This window comes from Pteronotus mesoamericanus, unplaced genomic scaffold (assembly GCF_021234165.1).
Source record: "Pteronotus mesoamericanus isolate MK-2021 breed Mesoamerican mustached bat unplaced genomic scaffold, CSHL_Meso_final scaffold_31, whole genome shotgun sequence".
NCBI classification, from domain to species: Eukaryota; Metazoa; Chordata; class Mammalia; order Chiroptera; family Mormoopidae; genus Pteronotus; species Pteronotus mesoamericanus.
Genome location: NW_026555312.1, coordinates 4,894,528 through 4,914,689, shown reverse-complemented (window position 1 = coordinate 4,914,689; position 20,162 = coordinate 4,894,528). Strand labels below are relative to the sequence as shown.

The 20,162-nt window shown below is 36.0% G+C and overlaps 1 protein-coding gene across 1 annotated transcript in view; it reads right to left on the bottom strand.

The window, feature by feature from the left end:
• The window catches only part of RPAP2 (RNA polymerase II associated protein 2), a 96,302-nt gene that overhangs the window by 40,677 nt on the left and 35,463 nt on the right, over positions 1-20,162 (bottom strand). Inside the window, exons 9-10 of the mRNA XM_054592129.1 lie at positions 18,724-18,806; positions 15,718-15,798 (exon numbers count right to left, since the gene is read on the bottom strand). Coding sequence (XP_054448104.1) covers positions 15,718-15,798; positions 18,724-18,806 — 164 coding nt within the window. The remainder of the gene's footprint in view (positions 1-15,717; positions 15,799-18,723; positions 18,807-20,162) is intronic.

The following is a 20,162-nucleotide window of genomic DNA, read 5'->3' as shown; positions in this document are numbered from 1 at the left end:
ATTTACCGAAAGATCATTATATTCTTCTATTTATAGAAGAGTAAGATTATTGACATGTGTGAAGCACTATTTGTTTTTATTCTTGTTATATTTGATAGGAAAGAGTCAACAGCATAATAATGTGGCTTGATATTCAGTATCTGATAATGACTACCTCAAAAGTGCTCCAGTCCTAATTTTATATATTTATAACAATACTACAATTAAACAAAATGAAAAAAAAGGAACATGGGAAACTAAATTGCAGTTTATTAAAATACGCACATGTAAACACCTACCTATAATCATATGCTCTGTTTTCCTTAATCAAGTGTTTTATTAAAGCTAAAATGTAAGCAATTTCTGATTTTAATTTTAATTCATATTTTGCATCTTTCCACATTGTGCTAGGTTTGCAATAGGCAAGTGAGGGAACATAATCCATAATTTACAGAAATGAGCGTTCACTTAATACATTTTAAGACTAGGTCTTCATCAAGAAATCTTAAGTTTTAAAAAATCAGTAGTAAATTGAGAGACTTCCAGTTGAGATGGAGGCGTAGGTAAACATGGCTGGCCTCCTTGCACCACCACATCAAAATTAGAACTAAACTCTAGACAACCATCACTCAGAACCACCAGAAACTGAGTTGCATGGAAGTCTAACAACTACGGAATTAAAAAAACAACATTAATCCGGGTAGGAGATGTGGAAACCCAGAGACACTGAATTGGCTGGTCCTACACCCATGTGTGGTGGATAAAAACTCGGGAGGGGTGTTTCAGGAGCAAGGACCCCTAGTCCCACACCAGGCCCCCCAGCCCATACTTCTGGTGCCAGGAAGATAAGTCCCCTTAACATGTGACTGCGAAAACCAGTAGAGATTGAGTCGGTGGAAGACACTGCTGGAATTCCAAGCAGTTCCCCTGAAAGAACCCACAGACTTACTCTGATTCACTCCCTCTGTACTCCAGCACCCGGGTAGCAGCTTGAAAGGCACCCCTGGCATATGGGGAGGAACTGAAGTCTCTGGCATCAAGGCAAGAGCTGGGGAACAGCCAGACCGAAAGGCAGGCAGAAGCCATTGTTTCTTTTCTGAACCCTCCCCTAACAGAGCCACAGAACTGGCAGGTGGGACCATATCTGAGATTCCAACAACCTGGCTAACACTGTTTTCCCTGCCTTGGGGTAACCTGGGCTCTATCTCATCCAACTTATGGGCCCACCCAAGCAGTTAACAGTGGCTTTTTCATATGAATGGCTGATCTTGGCTCATGCTACACAACATCCTGTATTCTCTCAAACAAGGAACAGCCAGGCGTCCAGAGCCCCCAGACCCCATACCTCTTGCTAAGTGGTCCCAGGCCTGGCACTAGCAGCAGAGAGCATAGATTCATAGTTTGGCTTCACCTAGGAACTTCTAAGCCCAGCATAAGTAGCAGATTGCTTCTGTAGCTCATGTAGGGTAACCCCAGGAATAACACAGGAGAGGAATGACCTTGGCCTGCACCACCTGGAAAACCCCATATCTGGCACACCCAGTGGACAGGTACAGCTCACATCGGAGCAACACCACCCTGACCCTGCACAGCTGATCCTCCATAGAGGGTGGAGGTTGGCAGTCAGGAGTCAATACTAGTCCTTGCAGCTGACTGGCCTGGGTAAATCCCTCCTATTGACCTGTTAACAACAATCAAGGCTCAACTACAAGAGAAGGGTGTATTCAGTCCACACAAAGGGCACACCTTGAGTACTCAGCTTGGGTGATAGGGAAGGCTGTGACACTGGACCCTATAGGACACCTACTACATTAGGCCACGCTACCAAGACAGGGAGTCATAGCAGCTCTACCTAATACATAGAAACAAACACAGAGAGGTTGCCAAAATGAGCAGACAAAGAAACATGGCCCAACTGAAAGAACAAATCAAAACTTCAGAAAAAGAACTAAACAAAATGGAGATAAGCAACCTAGCAGATGCAGAGCTCAAAACACTGGTTATAAGGATGCTCAATGAACTTAGTGAAGACCTTAACAGCGTAAAACAGATACAGTCAGAAATGAAGAATATACTAATTGGAATAAAGGACAATTTACAGGGAAACAACAATAAAGTGGATGAAGTTGAGAATCAAATAAATAATTTAAAACATAAGGAAGCAAAAAATAACCTATCAGAATAACAACAGAAAATAAAAAAGGAAAGAAAGAAAGAAAAACCATGAGGATAGCATAAGGAACTTCTGGGACAACTGCAAGCATTCCAGTATTCACATCATAGGGGTGCCGGAAGGATAAGAGAAAGCAAGAAATTGGAAATCTATTTGAAAAAACAATGAAAGAAAACTTCCCTAATTTGGTGAAGGAAATAGACATACATGTCCAAAAAGCATACATGATCCCAAACAAGATGAATGTTAAGAGGCCCACTCCAAGACACGTCATAATCAAAACACCAAGGTTAAAGATAAAGAGAGAATCTTAAAACTAGCAAGAGAAAAGCAGATAAGTTACCTACAAAGGAGTTCCCATAAGACTGTCAGCTGATTTCTCAAAAGAAACTTTGTAGGCTAGAAAGGATTGGCAAGAAATATTCAAAATCATGAAAAGCAGGGACCTACAGCCAAGATTGCCCTACCCAGTGAAGCTATCATTTAGAATCGAAGGGCAGATAATGAGCTTCCCAGACAATAAAAAGTTAAAGGAGTTCACCATCACTAAGCCATTATTATATGAAATATTAAAGGGGCTTACATAAGAAAAAGATCAAAACTATGAACAATAAATTGTCAATACATATATATTAACAACTGAATGTAAAAAAACAAACTAAGCAAACAAGAAGAATAAAGACTCAATAATGGATATGGAGAGCATTTTGATGGTTTCCAGATAGGAGGAGGTGAGGGGACTAGTAAGTACAAATAGGTAGTTACAGAATAGCCATGGGGATGTAAAGTACAGTATAGAAAATGGAGTAGCCAAAGAACTTAAACACATGACCCATGGACGCAAACAATGGTATGCGGATTATCTGAATGAGTGGGGGGTGCTGTGTGAAGGAGGCAAAGAAGAAAAAATTGGGACAACTATAATAGCATAAGCAATAAAATATAATTTAAAAAATCAGTAGTAAATTCTACCACTTAGCAGTTGATGACAACATATTTTGTCCCAGAAAACATTTAGAATGATTGCTCTAAATAAAAAATAGCATTAATCAATAATAAAAAACTGACAATAATATCTAATAAAGGTCTGTTAAGCAAAACATACAAAGAACTCTTAAAATTTAACAACAGAAAAACAAACAGCCCAACTAAAAAATGGGCTGAACATCTTAATAGACACCGCACCAAAAATAAACAAATGACAAGCAAATGAAAAGACGTTCCACAAGTTATATGATAAATGCAATTTAAAACAAGATACCACCTATTAGAATGGCTAAAATCCTGAATATTGATAATTCTGGTAAGTGTGTAGAGCAAAAGGAACTCTCATCTATTGCTGAGGGGAATGAAAAATGGTACAGGCACTTTGGAAGACAGAGTGGCAGTTTCTTACAATAAGCATACTCTTACAATATGATCCAGCAATCATGCTCCTCTCTATTTACACAAAGTAGTAAAAAACTATGTCTCCCAAAAACTTGCACATGGATGTTGACAGAAGCTTTATTCATAATGGCCAAAACTTGAAGACAACCTAAATCCTTTATTAGGGGGAGGGATAAATAAACTGTGGTATATCCAGACAAAGAAATATTATTCAGCCATAAAAAGAAATGAGCTATCAAGCCAGGAAAAGACATAGAGGTACTATATGTGCGTATTACTAAAGTGAAAGAAGCCACTCTGAAAAGGTTACATACTACATGACATTCTTGAAAAGGTAAAACTATGAAGATAGTAAAATGATCAGTGGTCGCCGGGAGTTGTGGGTAGAAACCTAAAATATTTCTTTTATTAAAAAATGTGGGTATATTATAAAATATTAAAATCTATTAATTTTGAGTAGAGAATATGTATATATTTGTTAATCTGATTTTTTTTCCATAGTAAAATGTTTTACAAAATTTTAAAAATTCTAGATGATATAAAAAGTAGTACGTATAGTGGTTAGAAGGTTCCACAGACCTGGATACAGTACTTAGAACTATGCTAGTAATGTTTCATCTCGGGCACATTCCACAGCTGTAAAACATTTTTTTAATTTAGTAAAACAGAACAATAGTACTACCTACCTCACAGGGTTCTTGTGAGGATTAAATGCACAAAAGATGTACATGTTGCCCAATTCTACTACATCTCTCAGCCCTCATCTTAATCTATCAGCAACACTCAACAGAGTTGGTCCCTCCCTTCTCCCTGGAACACATTCTTCGTCTGGTTTCCACTTGTCTCATTTCCCTCCCTCTCACTGGCATTCCTTCCCAGACCTTTTACTTTTGGATTGCCCCAGGACCTTTGCCCTTGGGTCTCTCATCTCCTCTTGTATGTTCATTGCTTTGGTGTGTCATCCAACCTCACAGCTTTAAATATTAGATACTATGGTCTGACAATTCTCAAATTTATTATCTTTAGCCTGGACCTCTTCCTTGAATTCCAGACTTGTATAGTGGTCCACTTGACATTTCCACTTGAATGTAAACAGGTTCCTTACAACATAGTACAACATAGAGCTCCTCATCTTCCCCCAACAAACCAGTCCTCCTACAGATAGCTACATCTCACTAAATGGCTATCAAATCCTTCTAGAACCCAGTTGCTCAAGCCAAAGTCTTGTGGTTAAACTTGGCCCACTTCATGTCCCATGTCTAACAAGTCATCAAGTCCTGATGGTTATTTCTTAAAAAAAAATCTGATTACTTATTACCTCCACTGCTTTCACCTTGGTCCACATCATTTCTTGCCTAGATTACCAAAACAGCATCCTAAAAGGTCTTCCTCTCTCTGCCCATCTATTCTAATTCTCAAATCATCAGCCAGAGTGATGCTGTTAAAAATGTACATCAGGTCCTGTCATTCCTCTGTTTATAATCCACCAATGCTCTCCATCTCAGAGTACAAGTCTAAGAATGACCACAGCTACAAGGCCTAAATAACCTATACCATATTCACTCCCTATCCTTTACCTGTCTGACCATGTCTCTTTGCACCTTTGCCTCTGCTCATTCCTTCACCCTTACCAGCATCCTTTATGTTCTATGAATACACCAGGCCTGCTTCTGCTCCAGTCTTTGCACCTCCTGTTTCTAGTCTGATATATTTTCACAGATAACAACATGGCTTTCTCTCTCAAAAACTTTTAAATCTTTATACATATGGCATCTTTTCAATGAGGTATTATTCTCCCACAGCCTATTTAAAATGACAACTTCTTCCCTCCTCAGTACCATCCCCTTTCCCTGCTGTTGGAGAGAAAACAAGGAGAATGAACTGGGAAAGAGCATAGCACCACATAATAATACATATATTGTTTTTAAAAATTTACATATCTTCTTTATTAGACTAGTTTCATGAGAGAAGGAATTTTTGTGTTTTGTTTACTCCTTTGTCTGTAGCAAAACAGAAGCTAGCACATAACCAAAAAAGTCTAAGAATAAGCATGTAAGAGGAAGAATGACAAATACAGTTAATTAGAAATCTCCTTTTCTACTGTATTCAAATCCTCCAAAGTTAAGACAATTTTAAGATTTCATTAAATTCTTATCTAGCACTGTGTGCCTGTTCTACGTTTACTAGTATTTCAGGCACTGAGGAAAACATGACAAGGCCTTTGCTTTGACTTCAAATACTCCTAGTGACAGACTTGCAACATTTTACTTGCTCTCATATTTTCCTTTTGCTGAGTCAAAATAATTTCAAGCACAGATGCTAAATGAATTACTATTGTCTGAATGATAATACATAAAAGAAAATAGGAATATTTGATAGAAAGCATTTAAAAAGCAGTTTTAAAACAATTTCAAATTCAATACAGATATAGGAAAAAGGTCTGATTTATCACTGAGGAAATTTAAAAAGAACTTTTGTGTCAAAACATAATTGTAATTCAAATCAGATTTAGAAATGTATTTTGAGTCTACACTGAGCACAATGAATTACTACCCAGAAACTTCTGATGGAACCACTATTACAGGTAAATTGGTAAGTCAGTGTAACACTGTGGATAAATGACTGTGATACAACTCAGTGTAAAGGACAGCTCTAGTCATGGGGAAAAGATTCTTCAAATAGCTGAAAAAGTTGCTTGATATTTAAGTTCTCACAGGCTTTCAACTTTGGCTGCACATAAGAATCACCTGGGGAGCTTTTAAAAAATACTAATGTCTGAGCCTCACCATAATCAAATGAAACTCAATATGCAGGGGTGGGGCCAGGCATCTATAGTTGTTAAAAGATCCCCAGGTAATTTTGATGCACAACTGACTTGAGAAATCACTGTTCTACAAGTTCCTATTATTGATTATCATTTCAAAGAGAAGGATATGGTTATTTATGTCAACTCTTTTCTGCTGCTAGTATTAACTGAAAAGCCTTCTCAAAGCTAGTCACTGTCATCAATATGGCATTTTTTCAGACTTCACTTATAAGCCCTAGCCTACATATAGTCACATACCAGCTGAAGTTGTCCTGCCAGATTCTGAAGATCCCAAATGAGTTATTTACCAGCAGTCATTCTGTACTCTAACTAATCAACGTTTTTTCTAAAAAGCAGAGAAGTCAATTTAAGCAATTTTTACTAAAGCTATAGATTTTCACCTGCAGGTACTAAAAATTAAGGCTTTGAACAATAAATTAACATCATGGGTTTTATAATATCCCCTATACCAATATAAGGCTTTGGAGGCTTATTTTCTCCCAAGCTTTTTATTAAATTTAAACATATATAGCCCTGGCTGGTGTGGCTCAGTGGACTGAGCGCTGGCCTGCGAACCAAAGGGTTGCTGGTTCAATTCCCAATTGGGGCACATGCCTGGGTTGTGGGCCAAGTACCCCCAGTAGGGGCATGTGAGAGGCAACCACACATTGATGTTTCTCTCCCTCTCTTTCTCCCTCCCTTCCCCTCTGTCTAAAAATAAAAAATATTTTTAAAACATGAACATATATAAAAGTAGAGGGAATATAAAATATACTCCCACATATTCATCACTACTTCACTACTTTGAGAATTATCAACTCCTGGCCAGTCATAGTTTGTTTTGGTTTTTTTTTTTAAATCCTCACCTGAGGATATGTTTTATTGAATTTAGAGAAAGAGGAATGAAGGTGAGTAGCGGGGGGTGGGGGGCGAGGGGGGGGGGGGGGGGGGGGGGGGAGAGAGAGAGAGAGAGAGAAACATCATTTTGAGAAACATTGATCAGTTGCCTCCCATGCATGCCCTGCCAGGGAATTGAACCCACAACCTTTTGGTGTACAGGACAATGCTCCAACCAAATGAGCAACCTGGCCAGGGTAGACCAATCACATTTTATCTATACAGCCTCATATTCAACATCCCCTAGGAAATTTTGAAGCAAATCTCAGACATCATGTTGTTTCAGCAAGGCTTTATTTTAATTTAATGCAAATAATGCAGAAAGTAACTTGAAAGGAACTTACACAATAGAAATGACAGGAAAAAGTGATAAAATAAAGTTTATGAATATAAAAAGGAACTGCATTTGAAAGTCTCTTCATATTTGTAGCCTGTTAGCTACCTCTTACAGGACTGACAAATACTGTGCCTCTGGTTTTGACTATTTAGGTGTCACAGAAGGCTTAGTTTCATAGGTAACAGAACCTTCGTAAGCAGAATTCGTATTTGAGGTCTAGAGAGGTGATAAATGAAATTATTAAAAAAAAAAAAAATCTTTGATTCTAATGACTACCAAGACAACAAATGGTAGATTTCTTTTAAATTTTTTCCCCAGTTTTACTGAGGTATAATTGATGCACAGTAATTGTATATATTTAAGGTATAAAACTTGATGTTGATATATGTATATATAGTGAGATTATTATTAGAGTCAAGCTAATTATCATATCCATCACCTCACAGATACATTATTTTTTTTTCGGTGAGAATACTTACGATCTATCCTCTTGACTTAGACTTGGGATCTAAACCCAACTACTGGTTGTGTGACTTGAGAGAGATTCCTGAATTTCTTATCTCTCATCTGTAAAATGGGATAATACCACTAGTTTTTGGATATTAAATGAGATAAGGTATGTAAAGTGCCAAGGACAATGTGGCACACACAGAATTAAGTAATGACTACATGTATTGCCAGAACCAAACATTAACAAAAGACCAAAAATAACATCCTGGACAGTGGTTTCTAACCTGATATCCCTAAATTCCTACAGCATATAAAAGTAATAATGGGGCATTCTTGCAGCTGTAGCCTAACATTTTTTTCCCAATGAGTTTCTACTAAGTTCTGAGAACTTAAAAGTAGTTTAAAAATACAAGCTACCCAGTTAGATCTATAGAAAGATAGTTCTAGAAAATAGTCGAAGTAAATTAAATTGCTTGTTAATTTATTCTAAGTTAGTGAAATAAAAAATGAAGTACAAAATTTGTATTTGTAGTCCAAGATCAAAGGTCTTATTTTAAATATTTCTGTTGAGATATCTTTACCAGTTTGCTCAGAGTGACGATTAAATAAACATTGTCTGCCAGAAACTGTGTAAGAGGTCCTTTAAAAATCAATGAAACAAGGAATCTAGCCTTCATCTTTCTTCAGTAACCTTTCTGTTAATATGATATTCACTTCCTGAAAAATCCTGAAAAAATCCTAAACTTTAGTGCCTCCACATTGTATACATCTATTCAAATTTTATCATCAATGTAGGCAGTTGAAAAAGCCATTTTTGCCTGTTTTGGATGCATGGTTTTGTGATAGGTAGGTATGAGAAGGCACCCAAAAAACAGGCATCTTTCTCTTCATCACCAAGAAGGATACAGGGAAGTTCTACTTTGGTCTTGGTATTTGGCCCACACATTCTTTTTAACAAAGCATTTAGCTAAGTCTTCAAAAGGCCTAGGCCAATTAGATCATAACTTGCAGCATTCCTAAAATTGGATCAATCAATGATCTTGTGATTGCATAGTTTTCATGATATCTAATGAGGGTAATAATCTCAGTAATTATAATAATAGTATCATTGAGATTTACTGTTATTACCTGAACATTCACTTTCAGATATAAACATTTTAGATGACATGAAGTGCAAATGGGAGAATTCCAGCCAGTATGGAGGTGTATGTAGATATACTTTGCTGTCTTGCACAACCAAAAGGGCAAAAACAAATTTAAAAATAAAAAATAACCAGAGTGTCAGAAAATCGAACTGTACAGAAGTGTGACTACCAAGGAGCTAAAAGAGAAACATTCGTCAGAACTGGTATGAGGGGTGGAGACAGGCAGTGGGGTGGAGAGGATGTGAGGCAAGGCAGCAGCTGGAGGCCAGGGCAGGTGAGGCAGTGGCTCATGGATAGGCAGTGCTACATCTGTGTGTGGATAAACCAGGAGGAACAGTTGTGGAGCAAAACAGACCAAGCAATCCAGGGTTCCAGAGCGGGAAAAGAAAGCCTCAAAACCTCTGGCTGTAAAAACTGTGGGGGTTGCAGCAGCAGGAGAAACTCCCAGCCTCACAGGAGAGTTCGTTGGAGAGACCCACAGGGTCCCAGAACACACACAAGCCCACCCACCTGGGAATCAGCACCAGAAGAACCCAATTTGCTTTTGGGTAGCAGAGGGAGTGATTGAAAGCTGGCCAAGGGCCAAGCTAGCAGCATTGTTCCCTCTCAGGTCCCTCTCCCACATACAGCATCACAACATAGTGATCTCGGTTGCCCCGACCTGGTTAATACCTAAGGCTCTGCCCCTTCCAACTTAACAGATGCGCTGACACAAAGAAATATGGCCCAAATGAAAGACCAGATCAAAGCTCCACAAATAGAACAAAGCTACAAAGAGAAGGCCAACCAGTCAGATGTACATTCAAAACACTGGTAATCATGATGCTCACAAAATTGGTTGACTATGGTTGGAAAATGGAGGAAAAAGCAAAGGCTATGCAAAGTGAATAAAGAAAAATTTACAGGGAACCAGCAGTAAAGGGAAGGAAACCAGGAATTACATCAAAGATTTGGAGTAGAAGGAAGAGATAATCACTCAACCAAAACGAAATGAAGAAACAAGAATTCAAAAAAAGAGAACTTAGGAACCTCTGGGACAACTTTAAACATTCCAACCTCCAAGTCATAAGGGTGCCAGAAGGAGAAGAGGAAGAGCAAGAAGTTGAAAGCTTATTTGAAAAAATAATGGAGGAGAACTTCCCCAATCTGGCCAAGTAAATAGAATTCCAGGAGACCCAGGGACCTCAGAGAGTCCCAAAGAAGTTGGATCCAAGGAAGCACACACAAAGGTACATCATAATTACATTACCCCAAGATTAAAGACAAGGAGAGAATCTGAAAAGCAGCAAGAGAAAAGGAGACAGTTACCTACAAAGGAGTTCCCAAAAGACTATCAGCTGATTTCTCAAAAGAAGCTTTGCAGGCAAGAAGGGGCTGGCAAGAAGTATTCAAAGTCATGAAAGACAAGGACCTGCATCCAAGATTACTTTATCCAGCAAAGCTATCATTTAGAATGAAAGGGCAGATAAAGTGCTTCCCAGATAAGGTCAAGTTAAAGGAGTTCATCATCACCAAGCCCTTATTATGTAAAATGTTATAAAGGGGTTTATCTAAGAAAAAGATGAAGATCAGAAACTATGAACAGTAAGGAGAATCAAGATGGCAGAGAAGTGAATGGAAGTCACACTGATCTCCTCCCAAACCAATCTGGAATTACAACTAAATTGTGGAAAGATCACCTGGAACAAACAACTGAACAATAGCGAGAGAGGAGCCTTATAATCTTGGACATTCAGAAGAATCAGCTTTAACAAAACCTAACTGGTAAGGAGTGTGGTAGAGACTTGAGAAGGCAGGCAGGGCACCCACCAGCACAGCACCAGAAGGACACTGAAATGACCAGTTGGATCCCCCTAAATGGGGTCTAAACCATAAGCAGAGATCTCCAGCCTACAGCACCTGAGTCCAAAAAGTACACAAATAACAACCAGCTGCGAAAGGTGACAGGGTTGCTCTCTGCCCGAGACAGGTGTATGGAGATGTAAAGAGTGTTTTAAAGGGCCAATGCATACATTTTTATTTCCAGCCACTAACCCTGGTTTCTGGCAAAGGGAGGGGCAGAGTGGGTTAGAGATGCCTGAGGAGAGGCTGGGGAAGGAGGCTTCAGGGAGAGAACAGAGAGAGTAGCCGGCAGGACCCCAGTGCTGACTCCTCCATACAGCAGCAGCCATCTGGCTCAGGCAGATCATTCCCCTGAGCGGCAGCAGCGAGAGAGGGCTCTGCCCTACCCCGTGGTGCCTAAGCATGACTGCTGAGTGCAGAGTGACTAGATTAACAAATGAAGGAGACAGCCACAGACAGTAGATTCCTGGAAGTCTCAAACAGACTGCCTAAGGTCAGACAGGGTCAACATCTGACATCAACAGCAGGTCCAGAAAGTAAAAACAGCGGTCTCTTACCATAGAGGTTCACACCACAAAGTCAGGAAATCAAGAGAGACCAATTTAAGCATCAGAACCAAAAGAGTCTCAGAAATAATGGGAAGACAAAGAAATATGCCCCACTCAAAGGGAAAGGAGCAATCCCCAGAAAGAGAACTAAATGAAAATAGAGGCAAATAAACTATATGATATTGAGTTCCAAACAATGGTTCTAAGGAAGTTCAATGAACTCAGTGAGCTCAGAGAGAATTACCAAAAACTACAGGGAAACTATGAGGAACTTATTGCAAACTGTATCAGCATGAAAAAGGACATAGAAACTATCAATAAGAGACAAGAGAAAATGAAGAATACCATTTCTGGATTGAGGAACACAGTAGAAGGAATCAAAAGCAGGCTAGATGAAGCAGAGGACCGAATCAGTGAGCTGGAGAACAAGATAGACAAAAGCTCCCAGAAAGAGCAAGAAAATGAAAAAAGACTCAAAAAGAATGAAGAGGCATTGAGGGAAATGCAGGACAACCTGAAACATAATAATATTCATATAACAGGGATACCAGAAGGAAAAGAGGATGAGGAAGGGATAGAAAACCTGTTTGAAAAAGTCATGATGGGAATCCTCTAATTGGAGGAGAGAAAAAGTCACACAAGTCCAGGAAGCACAGAAGGTCCCATTCAAGAGGAACCCAATGAGGCCCACTCCAAGACACATCATCATTAAAATGGCGAATATCAAAGACAGAGAATCCTAAATTAAGCAAGGGAGAAAGAAGTAATAACATATAAGGGAGCCCCAATACAGCTAGCATCTGACTTCTCAACAGAAACACTGCAAGCCAGAAGGGATTGGCAAGAAATATTCCAAGTCATGACAAGCAAAGGCCTGCAACTAAGACTGCTCTTCCCAGCCAGGCTCTCAATTAAAACGGAAGGTGAAATAAGGAGTTTCCCAGACAAGAGAAGGCTAAAAGAATACACCTACAGCAAACCAGCACTGCAAAATATGCTAAAGGGACTGCTTTAAGATGAGGAAAAAGTTTCTATGAATACCCAGTTCCTTTCAGAGTTGCCAATACTCGATATTACCAATATTTTTAATACTCATTAATTTGATTGTGACAATGATGTTATTTTAATTGTTCCTTTATTGTTTGTTGAAACTAAACCTGTTTTAGTATATTTCTTGCCTATTTCTTTTTTTTTTTTTAAGGCTTTAAATGACTTTTTGGTATTCTCTATCCGTTTATTGATTAAAAGTTTGTAGTACTGTTTTCAAAGAAAAACCAAACCTATTAACCATGTTTTAGATGTGTTGCAAATACTTTTCTATTCTATTCCTGGTCCTTTAATTTTTTTTATATGTATATTACTGTATAGTTAAATGGTTAATATAGTCATAATGCCAATATTTACTTCTGGGTTTGAATATTTTACTTCAGGTCATGAAAAATATTAGTTCTATTTTCTTCTAAAACTCCTTAGATTCTACATATTGATTTTTAACTCACGTGAATTATTTCTTGTATAATGTGTGAAATAGGACTCTATATTTGTTTTATTTCAAGCAATAGTGGTCCATGCACCTTATTTGTTGAATAAGCCTTATTTTACCCATTGACTTGAAATATCAACTTAATCATATATTGTTAGACAGATATATATGTTTGTCTCTAGAATGTTCATTATGTTTCATTGATCTCTTGATTATTTCTGTGCTGCTGCCATGTTGGTTTAATTGCTGAGATTTTATAAGGGTTTAAAATTTTTTAAATATAATTACCTTTGACATTTAAAAAAACAAATAAAATCAATCTGCATTTAAGAAAGAAAGAGAGATGGAATTGCTACCTTTTGTGATAACATGGATGAAACTGGAGAATATTAAGCAAAGTGAAATAAGCCAGTTGATAAAAAAAAAATACCATATGATCTCACCTATAAGTGGACCCTATTCTACAAAATAAACTAATGAACAAAATAAACCACAGGCATGGAAACATGGAGCAGACTGAAAGTGACCAGAGGGGATGGGGAAAGAGGACAATGGTGGAAAGAAGGGGAAGGGACTATACAAAGAACATGTATGAATGACCCATGGACATGGACAACAGTGTGGGAATTGACTGTGGGAGTGGGGGGTGGAGGTGGGATGGGTGGAGGGGGGTAAAAGGGGAAAAATTGAGACAATTATAATAGAACATGATTTATAAATTAAAAAATAAATATAACAAAAAAAGAAGAGTATAGGAAATTGCGAAGCCAAAGAACTTATATGTACAACCCATGGATATCAGCTGAGGGAGGGGATGATGGTGGATGATGGGGAGTGCAGGACAGAGGGGAATAAAGGGGAGAAAAAGAATGGCACAATGGTAATAGCATAATCAATAAAATATATATAGTAAAAAAAAAATGAAGTGAAAATGTCTGTATGTGTTTATCAATCAACAGCAGAATAAAATGCAGCAATTAGTGATTTTAGTGAAAATTGTTAATTTTATGTATAAAATAGTAAAAATATTATTTAGCAAAATAGATGGACAACACTATTAATATATTTAATAAGTTACAATGTCTCAAGAACATTGTATCTTAGAAAAAATTTATAAAAACACAAATAATGAGCACAATTAGATTTTACAATTTAATCTTTGCAGAACTATATTATGTACTAGAATTTATATTAAAGAAAACAACATTTAAGAGATGTATTTAAATTTTAATTAGTTATCTACATTTGAGTTGTAAGTCTTTCAAGAAAAGATTCTATTGGGGAATCCTTCATATCTTGTGATGGTGAACTAAAAACAATGTCCCCTCAAAATTATCAAGAGTTAGAAAAATATAGATTATATAAACAACAGGTATGCGATGATCCAAATATCTCTAATCAAAATAATAAAAAATGTTAAGACAAAAGTGTTAAGAGAAAATTTAGGTACCCTAAATATATTTTGTTTAGTCAAACCTCACAATAAAGACTCTATAAGAATGTGTTAAGACAGCTCCTATAGTCTTGAGCCTATGATGGCTAAACATTTAAAATGTAAAATGTTATACATGATCCTTTTCTGTATCTGAATGAACGGATTTTGAGACTTGCCTAAATTATGAATCCTAGTTTCTTTCCATAAATACCTTATTAAAAAATATTAAAACTCATTAAAAATATGAAAATGTATTAAAATTATTAAAACTTACTGATATTATTAAATGTGCTAGTTGAAGGTTCACGTATGTTTGGTATTCCTGATATAAAGTCCAGTGACAGCAAGAGAAACCTAACAACTCAAGTACGAAGATATTGTTCATGTACTATAATCTTAAACTTTTAAAATCTTACTACCACTGTTGACAACAATAAACTGTTAGTGTAATTTTTTGGGTAAAACAGTTCATCTACCCTAGAAGTTCATTCTATGTTACTGCTATCTTGTTTTAGCCCCAGGCAAATACTGATTTTAATATCTAGTCATTGGCATTTGGCCAAAATGTATATTTGGTACACTTCTACTAATTGGGATTTAGAGGGCTATCCCTGTTTCTTGGTAGAAAATCTAGTCAGCCTGGTTCAATATTTTTACCTTGCTACTTTTAGAAAACTCCCAGTTGCTCTTCTTGACAATAATATTCTCTATTCTTCCTTTCTTTGTACTCCTCATCACTTCAAATCTGTTCCACACAATTCAATACTAAATTATCTACTGTTTTGTACTGTTCACTGTGCTTACCTTATCTTCTCACAAGAAAGTTCTTCCTTGAGGGTACATAATTTAATATTGCACAATGTTTCTTTTGTATTGCTCATGGTGTCTAGCACAGTGTTGGTCATCTGATGTGTATTTACTAATTCACTAAGACCTAAGATGTTGCTGGCTAACCATCTTTGTGTTTTAATATAATTTTCCTTCATAGTTTTAGGCTATTCTATAAATAAACTACCCAAAGTTAAATATATCAAGGTTTGAACAAATAAGGGATTGCATTTAATAAAAGACAAATAATATTGTTTAGCGATGGAGAAAACAGACACTGTATTTAGATCTAAGACACTATAGGTATGTCAGTTTCTTCATGCCTTAGTCTGCCTATGGATTCTGCAAGGCAACCACATTAAAGTTAAAATAACTGAGAAAAAAAATCATTATGTTAACACCAACCTGAAAGTTCGGACAAGATTTTTAAGTTGTGTGTAAATATCTCCTAATGGAATCTGAAGAGGTCCCAAAAGTCCAGGCAATCTGAAAATAAAAAATATTTCTATTAAAATATAACTTAATTATACAGATAGATTTTTTGGCAGGGGGGAGGGTCTTGCCTAAGTCTGGATTTTCCACAGGTAATAATGGCACTTAGGTGGGGGCTGTTAAGCTGGGTTATGACTGGTGAGAAGTCATGAGAAAACAGTTCATAATAACCCTGCACTCCACTTTGTAGTCTATGCTACAGTGTGAGGCACTGAAATTTAAGAAATATTATTTTAGCTGCTATTTATATTGTCTCTAGTTTTCTTACCGCTTTACTTTCAAATATTAGACCAATTAGAAAGAACATAAGCCCAGAAGAACTGCCCTCCAAATGGTCAAATTTGGGAGTGTGGTGTATTTCTCATTATTAAATCCTTATAGTGGGAGTAAAAATTGCTACATTTCTAGAGAGCAAGTTGGCAATATACAATAACATTTTAAATGTGTATACTCTTTGGCCCACTAGCATTTAAAAAAAAAAAATATTGTACAGGAGTCATCACATAAACACTAAAAAGATGCTTGTTGCAGAAATAATTTTAGTAGTGAAAAAACTGAAAGAAATGTTCATCAAGGTGATTGGTCAAATAAATTATGATATACCTATATAGTGGAATATAATAAAGCCTTTAAAATGATAATGCAAATGTATTTTTTTAAATGTGGAAAGATACTCATGGTAAATGTTAAGTGAAAAATGCATACTGTTCCATTTTTACAAAAACATAAATATTATACAATGCTATTGTATATAATACAAATTATATGTCAAATGTTTCATGTCTTTCAGATTTATACTACAATAGAAGGAACCAAAGGGAATGAATACACATATATTCAGATATACATATATCACATGTATGTCAAGTATAAAATCAAAATATTAATTGTAGTTACTGTTGAGTTCTGGGATTACAGGTGATTGTAACTTCTTTCTTTATATCATTTTGTAATACTTAAATCTTCTGCAATAAGTATGTATTGCTTTTCTTTTTAAAACTTATTATGAAAGTTTCAAACATGTTCCAAAATACAGAGAATAGCAATGATAACCCCATATATGTTCTCAGATTCAACTTCCCACTATTTTCTTATATATGCCTCATTTTTTCCTTCCTTCCTTGTTTTCTCTGTAATATTTTAAAGTGAATATCTGACATAATGTCACTAGACCCCTAAGTATTTCCTTAGGTATCTCTAAATACAGAGGCATTTTCTTATAGAACCACAATAAAAACATTATCATAATTAATAACATTCCAAATTAATAATTCCTTAATATCATCTAATACTCAGTACCGACTTCATTTTCTTTGATTATCTAAAAAAAAATGCCCTTTTGCAATCGTCTGTTCCAGAAACCAAAAACGTCTTCGTTTTTTAATGAGAAAAACTCAACTACTTCTATAAACAACCAACTGACCAACCAAAAAACCCCTATGTCACCATAATTATTTTGTTTTTCAGTGTTCTTTGTGCTTTTAAGTTATTCCACCTCTTCTCAAATTTAGTTCTTTTGTTAAAACTTTAGTCTTCTAGCAGGATTCCTTTTGGTATCTTCTGTTGTAGCCAAAACCCAGAAAGAACAGCATTCCTTCAAAGACATGTCTGTGTGGTCTTAAATTTAAAATTAGGTACTTTCATTAGCTAAATTTCTAGAAAACTATCTTCAGATAAATCTCTATCTATTGTCTATATACAGCACTATAGATAATCCATCCCGACTTTCAAAAACTATATAACTAAGGTCAAGTCCTGTTGTAGTAATTAGAGATATGGTGACTTATACTGTTTCTTTACCTAGTATTTATCAGAAACAAATGTATAATATATAAAAGGCAAAATAACAGATTTATCATATATGAAGAACCTAACATATAGAAGACACACAATAAATATTACTTTAAAGATTTATTTAGCCCTGGCTGGCGTGGCTCAGTGGACTGAGCGCCAACCTGCAAACCAAAGGGTCGCAGGTCAGATTCCCAGTTAGGACACGTGCCTGGATTGCCAGTCTGGTCCCCAGTAGTGGAAGTGTGAGAGGCAATCACACATTGATGTTTCTTTCCCTCTCTTTCTTCTTCCCTTCCCCTCTAAAAATAAATAAATGAAATCTTGAAAAACACAAAGATTTATTTAAAATGTAAATCTCAGAGTAAGCTCCTTAAAATATATATGGCTTCCAAAAAATGAGTCTTTGTTATTTTTGAACAACTACAAAATTAAGACTTCTCCGCATGTACAACCCCTTCAGCAATGACTGAAAACACCTTTCCACCTTCTCTGTTAAAGAAAGAAAATGCAGGTTGAAAAGTTCAAAACAGCTTTCACACCTCTGGAAAAAAGATTTTTAAGCTTCATTTAAAAGAGAAACCAAGATTGCAATTTTTAAATGTCATTTATAACTGGATTAATTACAAGAACAGTAATTTCCACCACGGGAAGCTTAAAACTAAAGTGCAAAGTTGAGCTGAACAAAAACTCAAGTTGCTGATTGTGAAATTATTCTATGAATATGTATGCAGAGTGAGTTAATAGACCGTTAAAACTATATGTCTTATTCATATGTGGAACTGATGTGACACATTTACCACAAATCAGTATTTAAATGGGTCTAGCTTTGATATTTTTTTCCCTGACTTCACTGGATTATTAAGTTGAAATGAGGTAGTCTGGTTTTTTACTCCCATAATCTCAATCTTCCTCTTTACTTTGTGCCTCCTGTACACAAAACTTAAATTCAATATTTCCTTGGTAGGATATCTTAAAAATCTAAATTTCTCAGGTAAAGACATCCACATAAACTTTTCATGTTATACTTCATTGTTCAAAATTCCATGATAATTATAAATTATAAACCTACAATAACAAAGTTAATTTATAAACATTGTACAAGTGGAATGACCATAACATACTTACATTTTACTCAATTTTTCAAGTACGATGCATTTTCTAATCTGGTTCTGAGAACTTGAATCTATCAGTGGAAAGGTGGGATCATGCTGAATCATATTTTTAAACAAAACAAAACAAAATCATGAATTTATATTTTTTTTCTTTGATAAGAACAATTAACATTAAAACACATAAGTTAATACCTGTGGTACGGTAGAATAAACTAAACTTGAAAATTATAAGATTTAAATTTGAGTATCAGTTCAGTCATTAGGCTGATGTGAATTTGCTTGAGTCATTTGTCCTCTTTTGGGAGTGTTTTCTCATCTGTATAAAAGGAACACTAAATGTGTACAAAAAGACTGTAAACTGCTAAATGCTATATAAATGTAGGAGATTAAAAGATTAAAATTAGCAAATACTATAAACATATTGTGGGGAATTCCGCTTCTAGAAATGGCAACCAAGATAATTGAAACCACTCCTCCTGCTGAGAGAACTGAAAAAGCTAGGAAAAAACCCACATTTGTTTGAAAGCATCAGATTGCTAACAAGGCAGTAAAGAATTATGGCCTGAGATTCTGGAGAAGGTAATTCTAGAGAGGTCACTGACTAATTTCAGAAGAGGCAATTTAGATACTGAGAACCTGAGCACTGCTCTTTTAATAAACACCAGAGTTTGGGGCATGCCAAGAAGGAAGAGGCACTAGCAACCCTTCCCATGTTTGAGACCAGGACTTAGAAGGATCACACTCGAGGAATAAGAATGAGTAGGAAACAGGCTGAATCTTGTATGGACTGAAGCCCAGCTTCGAATCATCTTAATTCCTGATTGGATTAAGGTGATTCATCCACCTTAATAATATGCCAGAAGCAAACAGATCCATTCTAGAGAAAGGTAATATCAGCCTGGGCCTCAAGTTATCTCAGTAATTTTTAATATACAATGTTTGTCACATAATGAAACAATAAGACAACATAATCAAAACCTGAAACATTAGTCCACAGAAATCAACCTTCAGGAAATCCAGATAATAAAGTTATCATCTTATTTATTTAAAGTAACTGTGTTAAATATATTCAAAGAAATGACAAGAAAATGTCAGCCGAGAACTCAAAACTATGAGAACCAAATGAAAATCCTAGAACTGAAAAATACAGTATTTAAAAGAACTTAATGGACAGATTTAATTGAGATAATGCTGACTTGGAAAATATCCAGAATGAAGCATAGTCACATGCAACACCCCTTTAAATCCTCCACATAATGCAAAGCACAGAAAAATATGACAAAGAAGATACAGTGAAAAGGATAGCTGTACCTGATAATATTTGAGAATGATCCATTAAGTCACAGATTCAAGTATTACAACAGCCAAAAGAACAAATATAACTACACCTTTGCAAAGCATTTTAAAGTTGAGGGTAACCAAAGTAAAAAAAAAATCTTAAAAGTAGCTAAA